The sequence below is a fragment of the Panthera uncia genome (genome assembly GCF_023721935.1).
Source record: "Panthera uncia isolate 11264 chromosome C1 unlocalized genomic scaffold, Puncia_PCG_1.0 HiC_scaffold_4, whole genome shotgun sequence".
NCBI classification, from domain to species: domain Eukaryota; kingdom Metazoa; phylum Chordata; class Mammalia; order Carnivora; family Felidae; genus Panthera; species Panthera uncia.
The window spans coordinates 71,925,768-71,948,511 of record NW_026057585.1 but is presented as its reverse complement, the minus strand read 5'-3'; the positions used below and the strand labels follow the sequence as shown (position 1 = coordinate 71,948,511).

Genomic DNA, 22,744 nt, shown 5'->3' with positions numbered 1-22,744 from the left:
ATAGCATAAAGTATACTGAAGGGTGATTCCTGTTCCTTCTTCCCTTCCTGCCCCTTTCCCTCCTTATTCTCCTCCTCTTCAATTGGAGATAGAGAAGGAGACCAAAGGGAAAGGAAAAGTAACCAAAAATTAAGAAAAGATATAAGTTGAGACATTGAATTTTTACATGTAACCCTTGCTTCCTCAGACCACTGACCTAGAAAGGATGATCAAAGGATTTAAGACATAATAGCTATATCAGATACATGCTCTGGCTCCAAACCTTGCCCAAGGTCACCTTCTTTCACTCAATTCATCAAATCTATTTACTGAATTCCTGCTATGGGCTAGTCAATAGTAGGCACTATAGCTCACCTATAGTCTGTCAAAGACAGACAAATTTGGCATGAGGAAATAAACCAGTGATGCATCTGAAAGAGTGGGCTACTTTAGACTGAGTGCCAGTGTTCCCTTCTGAGTGACATTTGAGCTGAGACCTGAAGTATAAGGAGCACTTCCTACCTCCATTAAGACCTAGAAGGGTATTAAAGACAGTTAACATTACCAGGTCTCTACAGTATCGATCTCCGTGACCTCGAGGGACAGAAAGGCCTGAGTATCATACCTATCTGGCTCCAGGTATGCGGGGCCAGATAATGTAATCTAGGCCCTTGTATGTAAGGAATTGGATTTTATTCTAAACATGGGAAGCCAGGAATGATTTATAAGCAGATTAATTTTAAAAGCTCCAGCTGAAAAAAAAAATAAATAAATAAATAAAAGCTCTAGCTGCTCTGCAGGAATGAATTGTAGGTGACAAAAGCGGAAACTTGTGCCCCAACTGGTGTCCGGACTTAAAAGAAGGGGTACCTATGTCAGGCTGTTCTAAGCGCTGAGGACAAACAGATTCCTGTCTTCGTAGGGCGCACTGACTTATAGGCGGGGATAAGAAACATCACGTATAGCGGTTTAGAAGTCCTGGCCGAAGCCACTCCTGGCCGAAGCCACCACCGCAACGCCCAGTTTCGTCGAGAGACGCAGAGAGCGCTCCGCAGGCGTGTCGCAGGGCGGGGCTTCCGGGGGCGGGACCCGGCCTAGGTTGGTTGGTTCCGCGCCTGCGCCGCAGAGTAAACTGGCGGAGCGGGGAACAGGTTCACCGGAACCCGGCGCCCCCGACTTCTGCTTCCGGGTCGCAGCCATGGCGGTGGCAAATTCAAGCCCTGTCAATCCTGTGGTGTTCTTTGATGTCAGCATTGGCGGCCAGGTGAGGTCCAGGCAGCCGCCGCGCCCAAGGGACACTGCACGGGGCCAGCCAGGAAGATCTCACCCACCCAGGGAAAGCGGACTCGAGAAGCCAGATAGCATTACTTGGACCAGAACCTACCGACCTGCGGGGCGGGGGCGAGGGAGGGAGAGGAAGAGTCTTTCACATTTGAGCGCCCCTATGGGGGAGGGAATGGGCGCCACGCGAGGATAGACTATGCAGGCGGAGGTGGGAGAGACCAAGCGGCAAGCGGGAGAGAGGGGTTGGACCCTCCTATTCCCTGCTGGTTGAGTCCTCGGTGGTCTTGGGCCGGCCATTCTGACCGTCTCCTGCCGCTTGCAGGAAGTTGGCCGCATGAAGATCGAGCTCTTTGCCGACGTTGTGCCTAAAACGGCCGAAAATTTTAGGTAAGAAGATGATGCTCCAGCTCTGCCAGATTAACCCAAGCAGAAGCTGGACCGGTCTGCGGAATCGTCTGCCTGCCCCTATCCGTCCACTCACTGCCCTTGAGATCTGAGTCCCCTTTGTATCGCTCTGTCTGAATAGTCACCGTTTTTACTGTTCCCATGTCAATATATGCTGTTAGTTTTATGCTTAGTGTCTGGACGTCGGCTGGCCAGTTGATGGGCTTGCTGGCGCGAATGTTACCCCACCCCCACCTCCCATATTAGGGGCGCTCTCAGCTGTGATGTCATGGTGACTGAATCATTCACTCTTTTCTCTTTCAGACAGTTCTGCACTGGAGAATTCAGGTAAGTCTCAGACGTGGTTGGTTTCTCTGCTTGCTCCTGAAGCGTGTCCTAGGGCTGCAGTGGGGTTTTGGGGGGAACCACCGGCAGGCCTTGAATGATTATTGGTGACAGTAATAGGTAATACCGCCATGGGTCTGTCTTCAGTTTATTTGCCTTCTTTATCTCTGTTCTCCTGACCTTTAGGAGAGTCCCTGGGCTCCAGTGTGGGGTAAACTGGAAAGGCCTATGATTACCTGTCATCATTCCAAGTCTCTTTCTTTTTGGTTATAGAAAAGATGGGGTTCCAATAGGATACAAAGGGAGCACCTTCCACAGGTAAGTCCTTGGCAAGCCATCCCTACAGGCTTTTAGAATTACTTCCTTAGGGGATTAGTCTCTTTAGAGGAAAATAAAACCATAGGATAATTCCTAGATCTTGAGAAGGAATGGTTTTGTGAACTCAAAAGCTTATTTGAAGGCTTATTAAAAGCCAAAGTGATAAACATTTTATTTTTAAATCAATGTTAATCTAAAGTATAATGACTAAGTCAATGTTTTTCTAAACCGCAGAGCCTTCTCTCAGGATCCTTAATTCTCTGTTTCAGGGTCATAAAGGATTTCATGATTCAGGGTGGGGATTTTGTTAATGTAAGTACTATTCCTTTGCTATCAAAGACCTATAGGAATATTGTTTTTTTGTTATTGCTGCTACTGCTGTTTTTACTACAGAGCCCAGTCTTAAGGCTTGAAAACAGTAGCCAAGTTTGAAGGAGGAGGGGGTGATAGGAATGTCCTTTAGGGTTGTTGGCTACTACTCTTTAACCATTAGATGATAGACATCAGCATTTTGATTGAGTCACTGACTTCCAAATCTTAGCCTTTTAGGGCCAGAAACTGAACTTTTCCAGCACACCTACAGATGATTCATGAGAGACACAAACTAGTTAGTCACATGAAACTTCGATAGATATCAGATGAAATTTTTTTTTGTTAATTTCTAAATGGCAGTAAGTCCTTTTCCAGTGAGCTAAATTCTTATGCCCCATTTTCCTTCCATTCCTCATATCACAATGCCTGGAAAGCTGAGTTTTTCATCAGAAACTGATTAGTGGACAAAGAATTAGAGCATCAGAGGTAGATTGTTCTGGAGGGGTATTTCCTCTGTTTTCTAGGAGAGCCTGGTGGAATAGTTTTTCACTGCGAAGCATGTCTTTCTTTTGACTAGACTATCTGTGTCTCTCATACCAAGTCTCATTTCCTTCTTCTGACCTTGGCAGGTGTTGAATAAACCATACCTTTTCTTCTTAAACCTACTTTTGTCCTTGGCCAACCTCTTGTGTGCATGGTCTTTCTTATTTATATCATTTGGTTAGTCATGTTGGGATTTTCTTGGATCTGGAAGACATTCTTTCTCCTTCATAGGTATATTTATTTAACTCTTAGGAGTTTTTTTGTTTTGTTTTTAACTTTTTAAAATGTTTTATTTATTTTTGAGAGAGAAAGAGAGACAGAGTGCAAGCAGGGAGGGGCAGGGAGAGAGGGAGGCACAGAATCTGAAGCAGGCTCCAGGCTCTGAGCTGTTAGCACAGAGCCTGATGCAGGGCTTGAACTCATGCCGTGAGATCATGACCTGAGCTGAAGTTGATGCTTAACAGACTGAGCCACCCAGGTGTCCCTAATTCTTAGGAGTTTTTGAAGACCTGTCTCTTTCCTATCTAGGGAAGGTTACAAAGGGGCAGATTTTAGGCCAAATCAGGCTTTCAGATATGCTTTGTTTCATGTGTGTGATGTTGTAAAACTGGGAAATTTCACCAGAAAATTCCAGAGTTTTCTCTCTAAAGAAGGGAAAATAGAGGTGCATTAGGCCTGTGTTTCTCACATAGCAACAATTGTTTGGAATCACGTAACTGCTCCCTTTAAATAGCATGTGTCCTTGCCATTTCACCACAGCCACTATCGCCTGCTTTCCTTATTTATGTCACTTGCCTCTGTAGGCATTTAAGTTTGCAATCCCTGGCCATAACTGATGGTAGTAGGGCTTGAGTGACCGTATACTTTTTTGTTAGCTGGTAAGAAGGGCTAAGAATCTATTCTCTGCCTTCTTTTCTTTCTTCCCTAGGCTCCTGTGTTGCCATGTTGTCTTAAGAGGGCCAGGACCAACTTCTTGCATCATTGCCAGGCACATCTAGTCGTTTGCTGATAGCTCTAGAATCAGACAGTACAGTTGGTCAGCCAGAGGCTGTGTCAGCAAGAAACAATTGTTCAGAGCCACTCTTAGGAAAGAAAAAATAGAATGAGCAAGAAGCAGAATAAGTAGGTATTGAGACCTTCTAAAGTGGGACCAAGAATATGTGTTTCTTTGTTTTAATAATTTTTTTCTGATTGCAAAATTGCAAAATTATCTCTCAAGGAATCTCACTTCTCAAGGAATATATTCTTGGCATTTTAGTTTACATTTGCCAGTCTCATCATTGCACGTGTATGTGTGTCAAATATAATTCTTTTTTTTTTTTTTTTAATTTTTTTTTTTTCATCTTTTTTTTTTTTTTAATTTATTTTTGGGACAGAGAGAGACAGAGCATGAACGGGGGAGGGGCAGAGAGAGAGGAAGACACAGAATCGGAAACAGGCTCCAGGCTCCGAGCCATCAGCCCAGAGCCTGATGCGGGGCTCGAACTCACGGACCGCGAGATCGTGACCTGGCTGAAGTCGGACGCTTAACCGACTGCGCCATCCAGGCGCCCCGTGTCAAATATAATTCTTAACAGACTTAAGATCACGTATATATTTTAATTTTTTATACTTAATAATTGTCTACATTATCCCTTGTCATTAAGTCATTCTTTATAATAACTACCTAATACTCCATTATGAATAGATAAGTTATTTGATCAGTCCACTGTGGTAAAAAGATTTAAGTTGCTTTCTATTATTTTCTCTGAAAATTAATTTTGTCATTTTCCCTACTCTGGCTCCTGGAGAGCAACCGATAGTGTAATTATAGAGAACGATGTGGTAACTGATCTGTCCCCCAGGTTTGTTGGGAAATTGGAAATGAACTTGTTTTTCTCTTCCTTCTGTATATATGTAGGTATTTATGTGGAGTTAAAGATATAATAGCTCACATTTAAATAATTGTGTATCAATTGCAAGGTCTTTTCTCAGACACTGTTTAATTCGATCTCCGTGGCAACGCTGTAAAGAGCAGGTGATTTCATCTTCACTTGATAGTTGAGGAAACTGAAGCTCAGCAATGGGAAGTGACTCTCCCAGCTTATAAATGATGGACCTGGAACTCACATCCAGGCCTTTCCACCATACAGAGCTTAGTTTTATTGATAATTTTTAGTCAAATAAAGGTTTGATTTTGATTTTGATTCTTCCTTCCTTGGCTTATGTTAATACCCTTTGATAATCTTTTCCCCAATAAGGGCCCTTTGATTCTGCCCTAGGCCGGTGCTTTCCCTCTCTACCATTCACCCAATATTCTTTGGCTGGAAGAGATTGGGTTTTGGCAGGCACCTTCTCATTATTAGCTTTAGACCCCAGGGATTCTGTTTAAGGTACTGCAAATATGGCTGTGGTCAAGTTGCTTTATTACCCTGACATAAGTTGGCTCACTTGAAAAATGAGGAAGATGATAGCGCTTATTCCACACGGTTACTGGAAGAGCAAAGAGATAATGAAAATAAAGCTGGTTTAAGCTAGTTTAAGAAGAAACAGAACTAAGAACTGGAAAGCCACATAGGACCAAGGCAGTCCTTTATCTCTGTTTCTCTTGTGCTCTCTATACACCTGTGTATTGCCTTTTCTTTCTCTTCTCCAGTCCACCTTGCAGAGCATGGTCACTGCTGGCTTCCAGGTTTACATGATACACATTCAACATCACAGAGAGCATCAGTCCTTCATGATTCCCAGAGAAGGAACTTTAGTTGGCCCTGCATTAGTTAGGCGTGCTCTCCTGGATCAATCAACTTTGGTCAAGAGGGTGGTGTCCATACAGACTAGGCTTCCAGGAGCCCATCAACCTGCAGTTTTGGGGAGCAGGGATAGTGGCACTTAAGTGGGTAATTTTATTTGATAACAGGCATGAGAGTCTTTGGGAGTGGCAAGGATTATGTATGGGATCACTATACTATTGTTCCCTACTCTGCCTTGTCTTAACTGAGCTTTCTAGAGGCCCAGCTGTGACCTGTTTTACCCAATCTGTGAGATGCCCCGGCCAGTCTGTGAGCTGCAGGTGCCTGGGACAGGGCCGGCTTTGATTATAAGAGAGGTATGGCTCCCAAAGTGACCTTCAGGAGTAAGAGTGCACCTTCAAAAAGTTGGCTACGGTACAGCAGCATTCCTCCAGGGGGCCCAAGGAGGGGGAGCCCAACACTCAACACTTGCTAACACGTCCTTTCTCTCTGCTCAGGGAGATGGTACTGGAGTCGCCAGTATTTACCGGGGGCCATTTGCAGATGAAAATTTTAAACTTAGGCACTCCGCTCCAGGCCTGCTTTCCATGGTAAGTGAGAGCCAGTCAAGGTTTTGGGTTAGATTTGTAGCCAGCGGGTCTGTGGGCGCCCCTTGAGGCACGGTGCCATCTCTTGGGATGGAAGCTCGTTCTTTACTTGTCTCGCTTGTCCCAGGACTCAGCTCTGCCACACCTACCTCCTTCCTCAGTCGGCTTTGACTTGGTTGGGCTGGGCCCTCAGCATTGAAAGTTTTGGGGGGGGCGGGCAAAACTGAAACTCTGATGTGTGTTTTCTTACCTCGTTCGAGCGAGGGTGTGCGGCTCAGCCTTCAGCCCTGCCGCTCGGAGTGCAGCCAGCTGTGCTGTCGGGACCTGGCGCCCATGCACTTGGCGCTCCACCCTGGCGTCCCGAGATGACTTCCCACTCATGCTGCCTCCTGGCTGGTCCTCCTCTGGGCTCGCTGACCACTCTCGCTCCCTCGGCCTGGCACCCCTTCCTGCTTAGACCCCCCTCTCCCACATCTCACTTGCCTTTCTCAGCTCCCTATCTGCCCCACTTAACCCCCTCATCTACCCACTCCTGATCGCTCCCCCTTCTTCTCCGTATTCACTCTGCCCTCATTTTTTCTTACCCGTCTCACCTTGCCTCCCTCTCAGTCTCCAATCTCCTCCCTGCCTCCCCTCATCACCCATTTCCCTGGCACTCTCTCTCAAAATAGACCCAATATTTACAGGCACACTTTCTGTCCTTCTTGCCTCCCCTTCCACTTATCTACACGGGCCTTTATCAAGTGAAGGTTTACCGGCACCCACTTTGTATCACGTCAGGGTAGGGTACAAGGATACAGACCTGATCCCTGCCCTTGTGACACTTAACATCTAATGGGGGAATCACACATGCAAAATGACAAGTCCAGTATAGTGTAATTCATGCCACTGTGTATTAAGATGAGGGCACCTTAGGGTATGTAAAAGTACCGTGAGGGCCCCACGGAATGAGAGTAATTACTTTGAGGGGTCAGGCACAGCTTCATAGATGGGAGAGCTTTTGAGTTCTGGAAGGAGCTCTATTCCAGATGGCATTTCAAGTTGAGCAAATAGCCTAGGCAAAGCTGTGTGACCATGAAATGGCAGGGTGGCATAGTCAAGGGACCAAAGGTGAGGAATGTGATGAGAACATAGGATGTGCATGGGGAGGGGGAAGGGCCAGTAGAGACCACTGAAGAGACTGGTGGGTCTAGCTCCTAAAGGGCTTTAAATGCCAGAATAAGGACGAAGTGTGTGGACTTGAGTTCACTGGTTATGGAGAGGTGTACGTTTTTTTGACCAGGGTTGATCAACTTTGTGATTTAGAATGAAGACCCTGGCTGCAGTGTGAGTGGCAGATGGGAATGGAGAGCTGGGGGCAGAGAAGCCAGGAAGGAGGCTGCCATGAGAACTGGGCAACACTAAGCCTAGCAAACAGTGTGCAAGTCCCTTTTTTCAGACAGCCAGGCCAGGCAAGTGCAGGTTAATGCTGCAGGAGTAGTTGAGGTGGGCTTGGATCTTTGCCAGGAGGACTAGAACCCTCTAGGTGCATGCCACCTGTTAGCATCTATGGAGGATTCAGAAAACTGGAAGGAAACATTGGTCTCTACTCCCTTCAGGCTGACACTTGTGAAGTTGTGCTGTCCTTTCACATACCGTGTAATGTCCTTGTTTTTGTTTCCATCCTCTAAATCATGAGTTCCTCAAGGGCAGGGACAGGGCCTCATTGATCTCCAAGCCTTACTTGCTACCTGATACTGAAAGGTGCTGAGTAGATACCAATAAACATGAATGACTGAAAGATAATCAGAATGATGGCTACCATTTATTGGACAGTTACTCAACAAGCACCTTATTTGCATTAATTTGTTTTAATCCTCTCAACATCCCTTTGAAATGGGTACAAATGAGGATACCGGAGCACAGGGAGGTTATGTGACTAATCTGAGGTCACACGTTCAGTGGTGGAACTGGGATTCCAGCTACGTCATCACCTGGCTCCAGAGCTTCTTCTCAAAAGTAGTAAGCCATGCTGCCTAAAAGAATGAATAAACGAGTGGCTAAGGGCAGAGCGTGTCCCCTGAGCTATAAAAACATATGGGACTGTTTTCCTGCCTGTTTGCTAATAAATATTTATACAGCAAGCAGCTACTTAGGTAGATTGATTGGTGGAAAGCTTGATTGAAAGGAAAGAACTGGGAGTCTGGGAAGTCTAGCCCTTGTTCCACAGCACCCTCCTGCTGCTGCTGACTCAGGCACCCTCAGCCGACTGAGCCGCTCAGGTAGCGCTCACATGGGGAATTTCTAAGTATAATATAAAATCCCCCATGAGAATGTACCCCTGGACAGTGTCTTTAATGTATTTCATACACATTTTTATTCTTGCACGGTTGAACACAGAATCAACCAATTTAAATCCATTAAGCATCCAATTACTGCTAGTGACCTATCTAATCATTTCCAGTGCTGCTGTAGTCATATTAATTTTAGGAGACCTATGCTGTTAATAGTACTTTCAGTTTCCCATTTTCCACTCCTTTTTTCCAAAATAAGGAAAGTATGCAATAAAAGGTGCACAGAGGTAGTAGGGCAGTGCTTTTAAAAGGTAACTTGGATTTGTTAATGTACAGAAATCTGAATTTAGCATATTAAAGGCAGTTTAGTAGTATCAACATGTAAAGTATGAAAGTACACTTCCTATGAAAATTAAATTTCGCTTTACAAAGCATTACTTTGCATTGTAATACTTGCCTGTTCTTTTACAGTGCATTATGAAATGTAAAGATATAGAAAGAATTTCAGGGGAGGAGACTCTCAGATTCTCAATTAAAAAAAAATACTTCTTCCTGTAAAATTCAATAATAAAAGATTGGGTGTAGCTGTAAAAAGCAAACATCATTGATTACATGTAGTCTTTTTTTCCTAGCACAGCACTAGTGTAGCAACTTCTCGCACTTTCTTAAACTTCTTTATTACCATTGTTATGATGCAGTACAAAGCTATTCAGTTTATGGCATAGGCAACAGGCTTTTTCTCACTGGTATCTAATTTATAACTGTAATCCAGTTCTAACCAGTATTGGATTAAATACAGCAAATTGGGCCCCATGAACAATTGTTCCTTTAATAAAAATTCACACTGCAGGGGAATTGTACATTTATTCAAGAATCTGGCTCCTTGACGGCAGATATTGTGTATCCTATTTATCTCGGTATCCTTGGATCCTAGCTCAGGAACTGGCTTATAGTAGATATTCAGTAAGGTTTGCTGAAAGAAAGGAATCAGGGCTATAGGCTCTTTGGGGGAATCTCACCCTTCGGCTAGCATGGCCAGGAAAACTCACTGAAGGTATATTTGGTTTCTGTCAGGCAAACAGTGGTCCCAGTACAAATGGCTGCCAGTTCTTCATCACCTGCTCTAAATGTGATTGGCTGGATGGGAAGCACGTAGTATTTGGTGAGTCCTATTCCTGTCCTGGAGTCCAGGCCCCATTCACCCAGAGTGGGACGTCCAAAGGAGCCAGCCCCCAGACTCCAGTACCGAGAGTGCCCACCTGGTGTAACTGCTCTGGCAGTAGCAGGGAAGGCGGAAGTGATGGGAGGTGGAGAGAACTAGAGGGAAGAGCAGAGGGCTGTGTGATGTCGAATGCAACCACTTGGGTGATACATATGTCTGGGGTGGACCCGGATGGTATCACTTGAAAAATGTCCTACAGAGGCAGCGTGGTACAGTGGGGCTTTGCAATCGCTCAGACCTAGTACTCTGCTCCTTATGAAGTGTCACCTCGGGCAAATCATTTCACTTCCATCAAGTCCCAATTTTCAGATGGTCGTATGAAGATCAAATGAGATGATAGATAAGAGTGGACATTGCAAGCTGGAAAATACTCTGCAAGTGAGAGTAATAAAGTCCAGCTCATACTCTTCCCACAGGAAAAATCATCGATGGACTTCTAGTGATGCGAAAGATTGAGGTGAGTCCTATTTTGATTTCCTCTCTCGCCCATTCTGGTCCGGTAGCACCTGACTAGTGTGGAGGGGCTGGAGAGCCAGGAGATGGCTCCAGTGTGTTAGGTCCAGTGTTTACTGCCTCCAGTTGCATGGGCTTCCTCAGGAAGGGGGAGGGGGTACAGGAGTAAAGGACCCCCACCTCTGTTATCTTGGCCTGTAAGTTTGCCTCTAGTGGACACTGAGGTTCGGCCTCTGGTGGCCCCTTCACCTACTTGATAAAGTCCTACTCAGCATTGAATTCAAGATCCTTCATGACCTGGTCCCCGCTATCTCTCCACAGCCTCTTCTGCCACTGCTGCCTCCATGTTCTAGTCACGTTAGGCCACTAGCTCTTCTCTAAATATGCAATACACATTCCTGCCTCTTGTTGCTTTCTGCCCCTGAACGTTTGCTCATGCTCTTTCTGCCACTGGAATGCTCTTTTTCTTTCTTTTCCTCCTGGTGGGATCCCATTCGTCCTTCTAGGCCCAGCTCGAATGTCCTCTCTTGTGTGAATCCTTCCCTGACCTGTTTAAGCAGCACTTTAGTTGCTTCCTCTGCCCTGTTGTATAAACTCCCCCTTATAACTTATTACACTGTTATATGTCATAGGTTTGCTATTTTTTTTAAATGTTGTACATTTTCTTTTTGATCTGGATTATCTATACCCTTCTGCTAGGACATGCATGGACGGTTACCATTTCAGTCTCTGAGTCCTCGGTCCTTAGTACAGGGGCTGGCAGGCGTCAGTAAATGTTTATGTGTAAGTGCATGTGTAAGTCGATGAATCTCCACCATGCTTTCTCTCCTAGAATGTTCCCACAGGCCCCAACAATAAGCCCAAGCTACCTGTGGTGATCTCACAGTGTGGGGAGATGTAGTCCAGAGCGAGACTGATCAGGTACGTGTGTCTTTCTCCTCCTGGTTAGGAGTCCCTAGTGAAGTCAGCACCGTCTAGGGGAAAGAACTTTAGACTTGAAAACTTGGGGATTGAGCCCATTTCCTCTCTCTGTGACCTTAGGGAAATCCCTTCCCTTCTCTGAGCCTGTTTCCTCATCTGTCAAATGGAGATAATATCTATCTCTTAGGCTCATTGTAAGGATCTAAAGAGAAAGGGTTATTAGGGCATTTTCCTCCTACCACTTTGCGGTTTACAAAGTATCAACCTGAAAAACAGTAAATAAATAAACATTAAAAAAGTTAGGGGCACCTGGGTGGCTCAGTCAGTTAGGCGTCCGACTTCGGCTCGGGTCATGATCACAAGGCTTGTGAGTTCAAGCCCCATGTCAGGCTGTGCTGAGAGCTCAGAGCTTGGAGTCTGCTTCGGATTCTGTGTCTCCCTCTCTCGCTGTGCCCTTCCCTCATTCATGCTCTGTCTCTCTTTCTCTCAAGAATAAATAAAACATTAAAAAATAATAATAATAAAAATAAAATTAAAAATGGACACCTGGGTGGCTTAGCCGGTTAAGCGTCCAACTCTTGATTTTGGTTCAGGTCATGATCTCACACTTCGTGAGTGTGGAACCTGCTTGGGATTCTCTTTCTCTGCTCCTCTCCTGCTCGCTCGCTCTCTCTAAATAAACTTAAAAAAAGAAAACCTGACAATATACTATGTTTGTAGCATATAGCTTTTTTTACCCTTTTCTTAGGATTTGAATAGTTACAAATTCTAAGTCTTTGTTCTTTATTTTATATGTCGTGACTCTTCTGTCCAGAATGTATTTTAAACAAAAAACTAACATTGTGTTGCTTATTTTAACTTTGGTGATCATCTTTGTTAAACAGAAGTTCTAAATTTTGATGGGGTCAAAATTATCAGTCTTTTCTCTTATGGCTTTTGTGGTTGTGTCTTATTTAAGAAGGTCCTTAGTATCTCAAATCATAATGTCTTTTGTATTTTTTCTAATATTTCTATGATTTTATTTATATAGTTAAATTATCTAGAATTTATTTTTCTTTTCTCTGCCTTTTTTTTTTCCTGAATGGAGATGTAGTCAAATGTCAGATCATTTTAATGACTGTACATACCTCTTTATGTGACTTAATTTGTGTTCATAGCATCTGGCACTTGCAGGCATTTATTAAAAATTTACTACATGAGTTAATAGAGAGGGAGAATGTCAGGCATTTTAGGCAGGGAACTGGTGTTAGCAAATGCTGGCAGGCGTGCACCAGTGTGTGCTAGAAGCTGCACGTGGTCCTCTCTCTTGTCCAGCCAGATGGTCCCTTCTCAGGCACAGGCAACACCCTGAGCTGTCTCTCCTATCAGTACTAGAGGTCCCTAGCTCTCAACCTGGTGTCCCCCTTCAGTAGTGGCTGGCATTTCCCTCCTAATCCCACTTATTTCTTTGCTGAACCTAAGTTAAGCTACCAGGTCCTTTTCCTTTTAAGGATTGACCACTGATCACTACTGGAGGACAGAGATGAAAAGAATAAAGTTTAGGGGTGCCTGGGTGGCTCAGTCGGTTAAGTGTCTGACTTCAGCTCAGGTCATGATCTCACAGTCTGTGAGTTCGAGCCTCTCATTGGGCTCTGTGCTGACAGCTCAGAGCCTGGAGCCTGCTTCAGATTCTGTGTCTCCCTCCCTCTCTCTCTCTCTCTGCCCCTCCCCTGCTCATGCTCATCCCTGTCTGTCTCAAAAATAAATAAAACATTAAAAAAAAAAAAGAATAAAGTTTAGAAATTTTTTGTTTGGGGCCTTTTTTCTGTGTTTTTCTGAGTCCCTTACAGAAAGTTAGTGGCAGTCCTTGTTGGGGGTTTGATTTCTGAGGGTGGTGCTCACAACCCTCCCCTCCTCATCCCTTAATAACAAAGGGCATGTAAACCTTTGCCCCCTTGGAAGCCTCTCTTCCCAGCCTGCAACCCAAGCAGAACAAATCCCACAGGGGCCATTTGATGTTCCAGAGGCTTCTAGACCAGAACTGTCCAATAGAAAGTCCTCTCTGTGGTGGTGGAAATGTTCTGTGTTTGTGCTGTCCATCATGCAGCTTCCAGCCACATGTGACAGTTGAGCACTTGAAATGTGGCTGATGTGACTGAAGGGCTGAATTTTTTATTTTATTTAATTTTAATTAAATTTAAATATAGTACCTCCAATTCAGTCTCCTACCCCTGACTTGCTCAGAATTGAATCTTTCATAGCTAATACTTAGGGGCAATATAATAATAGCAGTTATCATTTATTACATCTTCTATCATTTATTTATTCTTCTTGTGCTCAGATATTGAGCTGAGAACTTGAATGATCTCATTTAACTTTACCAAAAATCCTTATCATGAGTTTTAAGGTGTTAGGGAATCTAGGTGCTTTGGGTTTCTAAGTAATGTGATGTGGGAGAAAGTAAGGAAAAGTAGAGATTAATTCCCCAGGGTGTATGGGAGTATCATCCCATTATTTGCCTTCCTAGCTGTTAAAATTATAAGCATCTCTAATTCCCATGGGAGTGTTTCAGCTCTCCCAGGTTGTTTGGGCAGGATAATGGTTGACAGCCAATACAGAGACTGTTTTCAAGCCCTGCTGAACAGTACTTCTCAAACTTTACTGCACTTACAAATCACCAGGAGATCTTGTTAAAATGCTGGTTCTGGTTCAGTGGGTCTAGATAGGGCCAGAGATTTTGCATTTCTAACTAGCACTTGGGAGATGCTGATGCTGACTTTGAGTGGCAAGGCGATAGTGGAATAACAGAGCCTGCTTTCTCATTGAGAAGCCACCATATTCCAGTCAGAAAAGACCCAGGAGATCCTCTCTTGGTGGCCCTGGTCCAGCAGGAATCTACTGCCTTCAAATCAAAGTATCACCTAATCATGCATGTGGGGCCTTGTGCCTATGCACTGGAAATAAAAGAAGATGGGACGGAGATAGAAGACAGGTACAGTGATTTAATCAGCAGTACTTCCCTAAGAAGCACTTCCTTCTAGAACTTCTGTGTTTTGCCTTAGGGTCCTGACTTTGGTTTTGGTGAGGATGAAGTTTCTGTACAACTCTAGATGTAGAAACCATGGTTTTTTTAATCTCCATGGGTCCTGTGAAAGCTTTTTGTGAGGAATTTGGTTAGGTATACATAAGTGAACCTTGGCCCTCAGGGTTCCTCTGCTCTAGTCTGAACTGGGTTCTTTGCTACTTACAACCACTTGAGGGCTGGTGGAACCTCTGTTTTGAAAGCCAGAGCGTCTCTTGGAATAGAGAGTGGCTGTGGGCTCTGGCAGCCCAGCTAGTCTGAATTGTTGCCCTTCCAGTTATCCACAAATCTGGGGCCTGTAGCAAGGTGTAGATAGCTTTCTTCTGTCGTTTCCCAAATTTCCCTAAGAATCCAATCACTCGGGGGCATTTGTTAAACCTACTAATTCCCAGATCCCTCCCCTGGAGAGTTTGAGTGAGTGAGTTTGAGTTAGGATCCTGGATGCTGTGTTTGTAACAAGCACCTCAGATGCTTCTTATCAGAGAAATGTGGGTAACACTGCTTTAGGTAGTCCTGTGATGAATATCTTTTAGCATTTGCATCTTAGAAAGAATACATAATTAGCGCAACACATAATTTTACAGTTATTATAACTTACAATAAGGCATTATTAAAGTTGTGATTATGTTAAAAATTAATTGTACTTGTGGATGATGGTTATGAGGACACTGGTGATGGTGCTGTTGGAATTACTGAGCTTTAGGACACACTGTCCCCCAGCTCCTGGGATTACCTGTCGATGTGATGTGTTACTGTAGAGGAAGGTTATGAAAGACATGTTGGTGGCACACAGACTGGTCCTTCATTCCTTCCACAACTAAGCACTACTTAATTGAGATGGGTCTCATGCTGCATATGAGGCTGCAAATATGAAAAGCCCAGTTCCTGTCTTCAGGGAACTCACAGTCTCTTGAGGAAACTGACAATTACAGTAGAGTAAAGCACCGGACTGGAAAAAGTCAGGGAAGCCAGAATGTCTGTGTCTGCCTGGAGTGGTTTGGGAAGACTACAGAAGAGACGATGCTTTGGCTGAGTACAGGAAAGAAGAGAATGTCTCGGGTGGCTAAAATGGGAAGGCATTCCAGGCAGAGGGAACAGCACGGGCAAAGTGTAAGGGACACTGCTAATAATTCCATATGGCCAAAGCAGGAAGGTATGAAAGAAAAGCAAAGGGTAAGAGGTAAGGCGGGTGGAGGCCAGGGCCACTCGTGAGAACCAGTGCAGTCTGAGACATTCATATGTTATCCTGAGGTAGGCTTTAGACAGTATGCACCTTTTTCCCCCGGGGGTGAGAGACTTTTGTACTCCCCAGATTCTCAGAAGGGAGCCTGGCCCTCCAAAAAGAACCAGGCCAAGAGGAGCCACTGGAGGATTTTGAGCAGGAAAACTTGGGGATTGAACTTCCTTATTCTGAAGATGATTCTGGCAGCCATGTGGAGGATAAGCTGAGGCCAGGGAGGTGTCCACTGCAGCAGTCCAGGCCAGAGAACAGGTTCCACATGAAAATACGGGTCTAGGGAGCTCCAGAGATTTGGCAGCAAATATTTGCATGCCTGCTGGGTTTGTGACACTGTTTGTTCCCTGCCCTGAAAGACAGATGTCCTGCCAGCTAAAAAAGGGAGGGGAGGGGAAAATGGCTCTATTCCAGTTCGATCCAGTACAAAGGCAGAGCTCCCAGCCTCGTAATCAGGTCTCACACATTGAGGTACACCACATCAGCAAAATACTACATAGCCTTAAAGGTAGATGTGTATGTGTTGGCAGATTTCTAGGGTACATTAAGTGACAAAGTCAAGATTTAGTACATTTGAGTAACTCAGAAATTACTGTTGTGACATATAGCCAACTGTTAGTAATGGTTACTTCTGCAATGTAGAGATAGCAGAGTCCTTTCTTCCCGTTGCTCCTACTGTTGTGTATATGCTTGAAATTTCTATATTGAGCATGTATCTTATAAGAGAAATATATACTGTATATGCATAGTTTTAACAAATCCTCCTTCCTCTCAGCTGCTCCGAGGAACATGTGGCTGATATCAGTGTGTCAGTCACTCCCTGGTTACTCCATCTCCTCCCAGGTCTAGGCCCAGGCAACAGTGCCTTCCTCGGTGCTCCCACAGCACTTGATTCATCTCTCTACACAGCATTTAATGCAGCATATCACAAATGTGTTCACTTGGTTTTCTCTAGACAGAACTCCTTGAGGCAGAGACCATGCTGACTAACAAACACAGTGCCTGGTCTACAATACAGCTTAGATCCTGGAGCACCATGGAACTTACAAAGCACATTTATGCAGTTTTGTACATTCTGCTTGGGGGCCCAGGGTTACACTTCTGTCTGAGCCTGCAGTATGACACCAGGATTCACTGTCCCCTGGAGGAAAAGGGGTGTGGCTATGTTTAGGGAGAGGGAGACCATAGTTTCTGAGTGTACTCATTCTGTTCTTTTAGTAAAGCTAACTCCAAGGCCATAAACAGAGGGTGTGACTTTACTTTCTCTATAACCCTGGGACCAAAACCTGCAAGGAGGAAGGATTTCTCTTTGTTCTAGAGTTCCACGGAGAGCCGTCAAGGTCTGGCAAAAAGTACACAGACTTTGGAGCCAAGTAGACCAGGAAGCCCCATCACTGTCAAACCATTAAACCCCTTGGGACTCTAGTTTTCTCCTTTACTTAACTACAGGCAATATATCTGCACAGAGGTTCTGAAGGGTAAATAAATGCGATGATATGTGTGGCCATAAATGTTAGTTTCTTTCTTCTTGGTTCTTCTGTAATATACCTCTCAACTTTACCCTGGGAAACCAAAGGTCTGACCTAGGGCAAGAGACCAGTTCTGCTCTTTTGGGAAAAGAAGATTAGGAGTGTAGAGAAGAGCCGGGGGTGTTGTCTCTCATGAAAGTCCCCTTCCAGTGCCTCTGAGCTGCTTATCTCTTCCATCCCTAACAGACTTCCATGTCTCTGCCATTGTAGGCCTTCCCTTGCTCTGGGTGATGCTCTTGAGTAAGATAATCTGGATTGGCCCCTGTGTTTGCTTCCCTGCCTGCTGCTGCCCTTTTTGATCAAGAGACCTTGGAAGTGTCACAGATTCAGAACCCAAGATTTTCTGCTTAAGTTTTCAACTGTAAATAAAGTGGTTTGTTTGTTTGTTTTTTTGTTTTTGTACACGTGTTGTTTTTAAATGGTTGTAATAACAGACTGTCTCCTCACGCTTTAGCTTCAGCTGGGAAGACTGGCCCTTGACAGAGGCTAGCGGGGACCAGACCCCAACTGTGGCTGTGACTAGGTGACGCCTCAGATCTGCAAGCAGTTGTAGCAGTCCCCCCTCAGGCTCCAGCTGCTGGGCAAAGACGGTAAAGCCTCGGGGCTAGAAGCACTAGTTATTCCAAGGATATTCCCAGTAGGTTCGGTTTGGTTGGTTCTAGAACCTGTGGGAAAAGGGTCACTAACTTGGGATAGTTTTGGATGGGAGACCATTTGGTAGAATGTGTCTTGATCATGAGGAATTGGGAATAATTTACTCAAAAATCTTTGTTTCAATCTGGGGTCATTTTATAAACAACAGAGGTTTTGAGAACTTTTCTTCCCCTTTCATAGCCCCAGTTTTCTCCTCTGTAAAATGGGGATAATAATACGTATGTACTTCATAACACTGTTGAGAGGGTCAAATACGAGAATGGATAGGAAGGTAATTTGTAAACAATAACATGCCTTGGAAAATGCTTATCTTGAAAGGACCTAGCCCAACATAGAAAGATCCTACTGAGCGTAATGTTCAGGAGCTAAAGGGAGTTCCATAGTGTTGCTTTCAAGAGGCAGTTTCTATGCTATCCCATTCCTACTTTTTCTCTCTTGGCTCATGGGCAGGGATGATTCACCTCCTGGCAGTGGCAGAGGTAGCACGGAGCTGAATTCTATGACAGAAGAGAACCTGGTTAAAAGTGCCATTTCAGTGTATTAGGGTCCAAGGGAGCTGGTGTAAGGGCCCTACAGTACAGATATTTGCAACTCTCTGTAGCTAGGTAAACCGGGTTCAGGGAGCAAAGGGAAGGAAGGACTGACCTAGCAGAGGAGAGATCTTTAACTAGACAAGGTGGAATTAGAGAGTAAGGAGGATGAGCTGCTGGGATCCTAAGCGGACGTTCTTTTGATGGGCCATTAAACTGAATTGTTACACTTGGCACCTGCATTCTAGGTCAGGCTCTGTCCTGGGCACAGGAGCTGCAAGATGAGTAGGATGTGGCCCTTGCTTGTGACAGGAGATAGGCACATTTCGATTCAGTGTGGTATTAGAATGTGAGCCCTTAGGGGGGCAGGAAATTCGGTCGTTTTGCTTTGTTTTACTGCTATGTCCCCACACCTAGAAGAGGTATCTAGTACCTAGTAAGTGCTCAAGAAAGACCTGTTGCATGAATGCTATGTACAAGATGCTGGAGTGGGCAGGGGGTTGGGGGAAGAGGGTGCGGGCAGGGGGAGGTGTGAAAGGAAGAGGTAACATTTGTGGTAAGTATTGATGGATTGGTTGGAATTAGCCAGGAGAGAAGGGTGGAAGGGGCTTTCTAGGAAGAGGAACTATGTTCTTGGGCCAGAGTCTGTTAGAGATAGAGGACAAGGTGTATGTTATTTTGCAAAAGAGATTCTTGGAATGAACTCTCTTACCTTTCACACCACTTAAACGTAGGCACTGGGGTTGTCTACACTGTGGTCACCATGCTGGGCAGTGTGGCAGGGGTCTAGCAAAACTGGAGTGGAAAGCTCCCACCTTGGAAAAGGGGTTGAATTTTGACATGAACTCTTTATCCTCTAGTGCTTCAGTACTATTTTGGCAGTGGTATGGAGGTGGCTACAAGGAAACTAGTTTCTTAAATAACTCATCTTTATGCTCTTTGAGCAGGAAGAGAGAGCTTAGTGAAATAATTGAATAAGTAAGTAATGATACTTTTAGGTAACATTTTAAAGACAAATGTTACAGAATTTAGATTTCTGCTGAGGAGCCATCCCTTCAAAGCAGTTACATAGAGAAGGTTGCTCTTTATTGGCAGAGGTGCTAGTCCCATTGTTTAATCTGTCTTTGTAACTCTACCTTGGGGAAAAAGTCTCAAGCCAAAGGGCACACTTTTAAAGGTCCCCAATGTTGACAGAACTGCCTTTTGAGAAAACATTTTCTTTTTAACAGTCAAAAGTTATCTGGATCTGGGGCACCTGGGTAGCTCAGTTAAGCACTCTTGATTTTGGCGCAGGTCATGATCTCACGGTTCAGGAGTTGGAGGCATGCATTGGGCTCTGTGCTGATGGGGCCCAGCCTGCTTGCTATTCTCTCTCCTCTCCTCTCTCTGCCCCTCCCCTGCTCGTGCTTTCTCTCTCTCAGAATAAATTAATTTTTTTAAAAAGTTATCTGGAGCTGGAACAGATGAGTAGCAGTTCTAGAATCCACCTATTCTCTCCATACATATTGTTGCTGCAAGCCTTCTTCACCTGCCCAGATGACCTCTCTACTGCCAGTACCTCCTCCAATCCATTTTCTGTACCACGTTATTCATATAACAGATTTCTTAAGACATTGTGTGTCTGGTACTAGGCCAGATGCTCAGGAACTCATAGTCTGAGGAAAGGAAGATTTAATTCATGCAATACAGTGTGTTAGGATAGGAGGGTTTCCTAGTGAAGTAACATTTGAGGCAAGACTCAAAGGATGATGAGTTAAGCAAACAAGAAGGGAGAAAGGAAGAATGTTATAAGTAGAGGGAATAGTATGTGATAGCTTAAAGGAAGCAATGTCTAAAAGATCACCAGGAAGGTTGAACAAGGAATGTGAAAGAAGTGTCAGGAGGTAAGTTTAGAGAAGTCCTACAGAGTCCTGTAAATCACAATAAGGAATTTAGACAGTAGTAGTCACTGAAAGATTTTAAGTAAGACTGTCATGATGAGATGTTTTCAAAAGAACACTCTGGATGTCATGGTGGAGAATGTTAGAGAAAGAAAGAGGTAGAGACTGGCTAGGAGGCCACAGCAGCGCTCTAAAGAGAGGGGTCAGCAAACTAGTTGGCAGGTCAGATCACATTCCCTGTTTTTCAGTGGCTCATAAGCTAAGAATAAGAATGCTTTTTTAAATGCTTAAATAGTTGAAACAGGACTATTTTGTGACATGTAAAAATATGACATTCAAATTTCAGTGTCCATAAATAAAGTTTTCTTGGAACACAGGTGCACTTGTTTATTGATTGGCCGCTTTCAGGCTCTAAAGTTGAGCAGCTGAGACAGAACTGTCTGGTGTACAAAGCTTAAAATATTTGCTATCTGGCCCTTAGAGAAAACGTTTGCCTACCTCTGCTGTAAGCAATAGATGATTGCCTACACTAGTGTCATGGCAGTAGCAATGAAGAGACTCTGGTTTGGCATTGAGAGATATTTATGACCGATTCTGATTCGGGAGGCCTTTAGGAGGTGGAAGTGACAGGCTAGATGATACTGCTGGGGTAAGGACTACTGCACTAGCTTGCTGTCTCTCTACTTCCATTCTCACCCCTCTACAACCCATTCTCCACACTCAGTAACCTTAAAAAAAAAAATCTTCCACTCCCTACTGACAATTCTAAAACTACCCTTTCCACTATTACCCTTAGGATAATTTCAAATAAAATGTTACTAATTTGAACCTGCCTACCTCTATAACCCAATTTTTCATTCTAGTCTTTCTCAACTACTTTACTTCTATTCTCCCAGACCCCTATCTTCTTGCCGCTAGGCTTTTCCATAAACCTTGCTCCTGGAGTCAGCATTCCACCTTATCACCTCCACTCCCAAAATGCTTTGTGCTTTTGCAGAGCTGGAGTATTTGTGGAGTGTTGGGTGTTTAAATTTCTGCCTTCATCCGTAGACTGAATTTAAGGCGGAAACTGACTCGCGAACCAAAGCATCCCCGGCCGATAGTAGATAGTAGAAGCTTAATGAAGAACAAATGAAGGTGGAGGACTTGAGCTACATCAGGTGGCAGCCTCAATTATAAACCATTTGTGAACTGTGGGTAATAATCCCCGTTTCGCATGGCTGTTGAAAGGATAAAATACAAGAGAAATGCCTAGCTTTGCTCAATAAACGTGAGTTGAAATTAAATCTGATTTGTGGCCAATACAGAAAGACGTGAATACTTAACGAGGCAGTCCTTATATGCCTGGTAAGATGGATCAGAAGGCAGGTCCCCGTGGAGTACACCACCGCCCTCCGCCCTAAATATGCCGAGCCGGGGCGGTCTGAGGGACTGCATGGTCCCTCCAAGGTGACTGACTGCTCCGCCGAGACAGACGCTCTTTGAATGCATACGTTCCAGAAACCCTCGGCTGTGCCGAGAGTACACGGCCATTGTAGAAAAGACGGCTTTATCCGCAGTAATGGTCCGGGGTCACAAGGACCACATTTACAGCAGAGGGAGAGAGGGAGGCCTTTCCTCCCTATGGGCTAAGGTGCCGTCGGGTCCCCTTCCAAGCCCCCGGGTCAAGGCCGGGTAATCCCGGCTCAGGCGTTTGGCGGTTGCCCTTCCCTTGGTCAAGACCCAGCCCTGGACGTGGGGCCCGCCCGCCCGCGCTGCAGCCTCGTGAAAGTCACGTTCACTCTGCCCGTCCTCTCGGGTACTCTATGGTTCTCGTGGTGACTCTACTCTAATTCTAGTTCCGGTCTCTATGGCGGCGGCGGAGGCAGGAACGGTTGTAGGTCGGCCGAATTAGCCGCCTAAGAGCCAATGAGAATGGAGGAGTGATAAAGTGTTAGCCAATAGAAGCCAGGAGTCGGGGTCAGGTGGTGAGATTGGCAGCACTAGTGGCCAGTGAACGATGCTCGGGGCGGGTCGCTCGCAGGGCTTATCCCGCCCGTCCCGCCATTCTCGCTAGTTCGATCGGTAGCGGGAGCGGAGAGCGGACCCCAGAGAGCCCTGAGCAGCCCCACCGCCGCCGCCGGCCTAGTTACCATCACACCCCGGGAGGAGCCGCAGCTGCCGCAGCCGGCCCCAGTCACCATCACCGCAACCATGAGCAGCGAGGCCGAGACCCAGCAGCCGCCCGCCGCCCCCCCCGCCGCCCCCGCCCTCAGCGCTGCCGACACCAAGCCCGGCACCACGGGCAGCGGCGCAGGGAGCGGCGGCCCGGGCGGCCTCACATCGGCGGCGCCTGCCGGCGGGGACAAGAAGGTCATCGGTGAGGGCCGGACGGGACGGGGGTGGGGCCGTAGGGAAGCCTGGCGGCGGAACCGTTACCCGAAGCGGGGCGAGCCGGCGAGCGCGCGGCCGGCGGGGGCCGACTCGGCGGCGCGCGGCCGCCCCTCCCCCAGCCTTCCTCACCCGC

General features: G+C 45.5%; 2 protein-coding genes across 3 annotated transcripts in view; both read left to right on the top strand.

Moving 5' to 3' along the window:
- The first annotated feature begins 1,136 nt into the window (after nt 1-1,136).
- Nucleotides 1,137-17,559, top strand: PPIH (peptidylprolyl isomerase H). Its single transcript, XM_049617387.1, has 10 exons — nt 1,137-1,243; nt 1,586-1,650; nt 1,972-1,995; nt 2,266-2,310; nt 2,580-2,622; nt 6,392-6,484; nt 9,829-9,916; nt 10,393-10,433; nt 11,262-11,350; nt 17,385-17,559. Exons 1-9 carry the CDS (start codon nt 1,178-1,180, stop codon nt 11,328-11,330), a joined length of 534 nt encoding a protein of 177 aa, XP_049473344.1. The 5' UTR covers nt 1,137-1,177; the 3' UTR covers nt 11,331-11,350; nt 17,385-17,559.
- A 4,776-nt stretch (nt 17,560-22,335) lies between these two features.
- The window catches only part of YBX1 (Y-box binding protein 1), a 20,713-nt gene continuing 20,304 nt past the window's right edge, over nt 22,336-22,744 (top strand). For both annotated transcript variants that reach the window (XM_049617381.1, XM_049617380.1), the window contains exon 1: nt 22,336-22,597. In XM_049617381.1, the coding sequence (XP_049473338.1) occupies nt 22,432-22,597 (166 nt within the window). In that variant the 5' untranslated portion in view covers nt 22,336-22,431. The remainder of the gene's footprint in view (nt 22,598-22,744) is intronic.

Bases quoted from the DNA above. Each gene is read 5' to 3' on its own strand.
- PPIH (XM_049617387.1), top strand. From the start codon at position 1,178: ATGGCGGTGGCAAATTCAAGCCCTGTCAATCCTGTGGTGTTCTTTGAT. The intron at 2,311-2,579 runs GTAAGTCCTTGG...TCTCTGTTTCAG, and splicing joins AAAGGGAGCACCTTCCACAG to GGTCATAAAGGATTTCATGA. The intron at 9,917-10,392 runs GTGAGTCCTATT...CTCTTCCCACAG, and splicing joins TGGGAAGCACGTAGTATTTG to GAAAAATCATCGATGGACTT.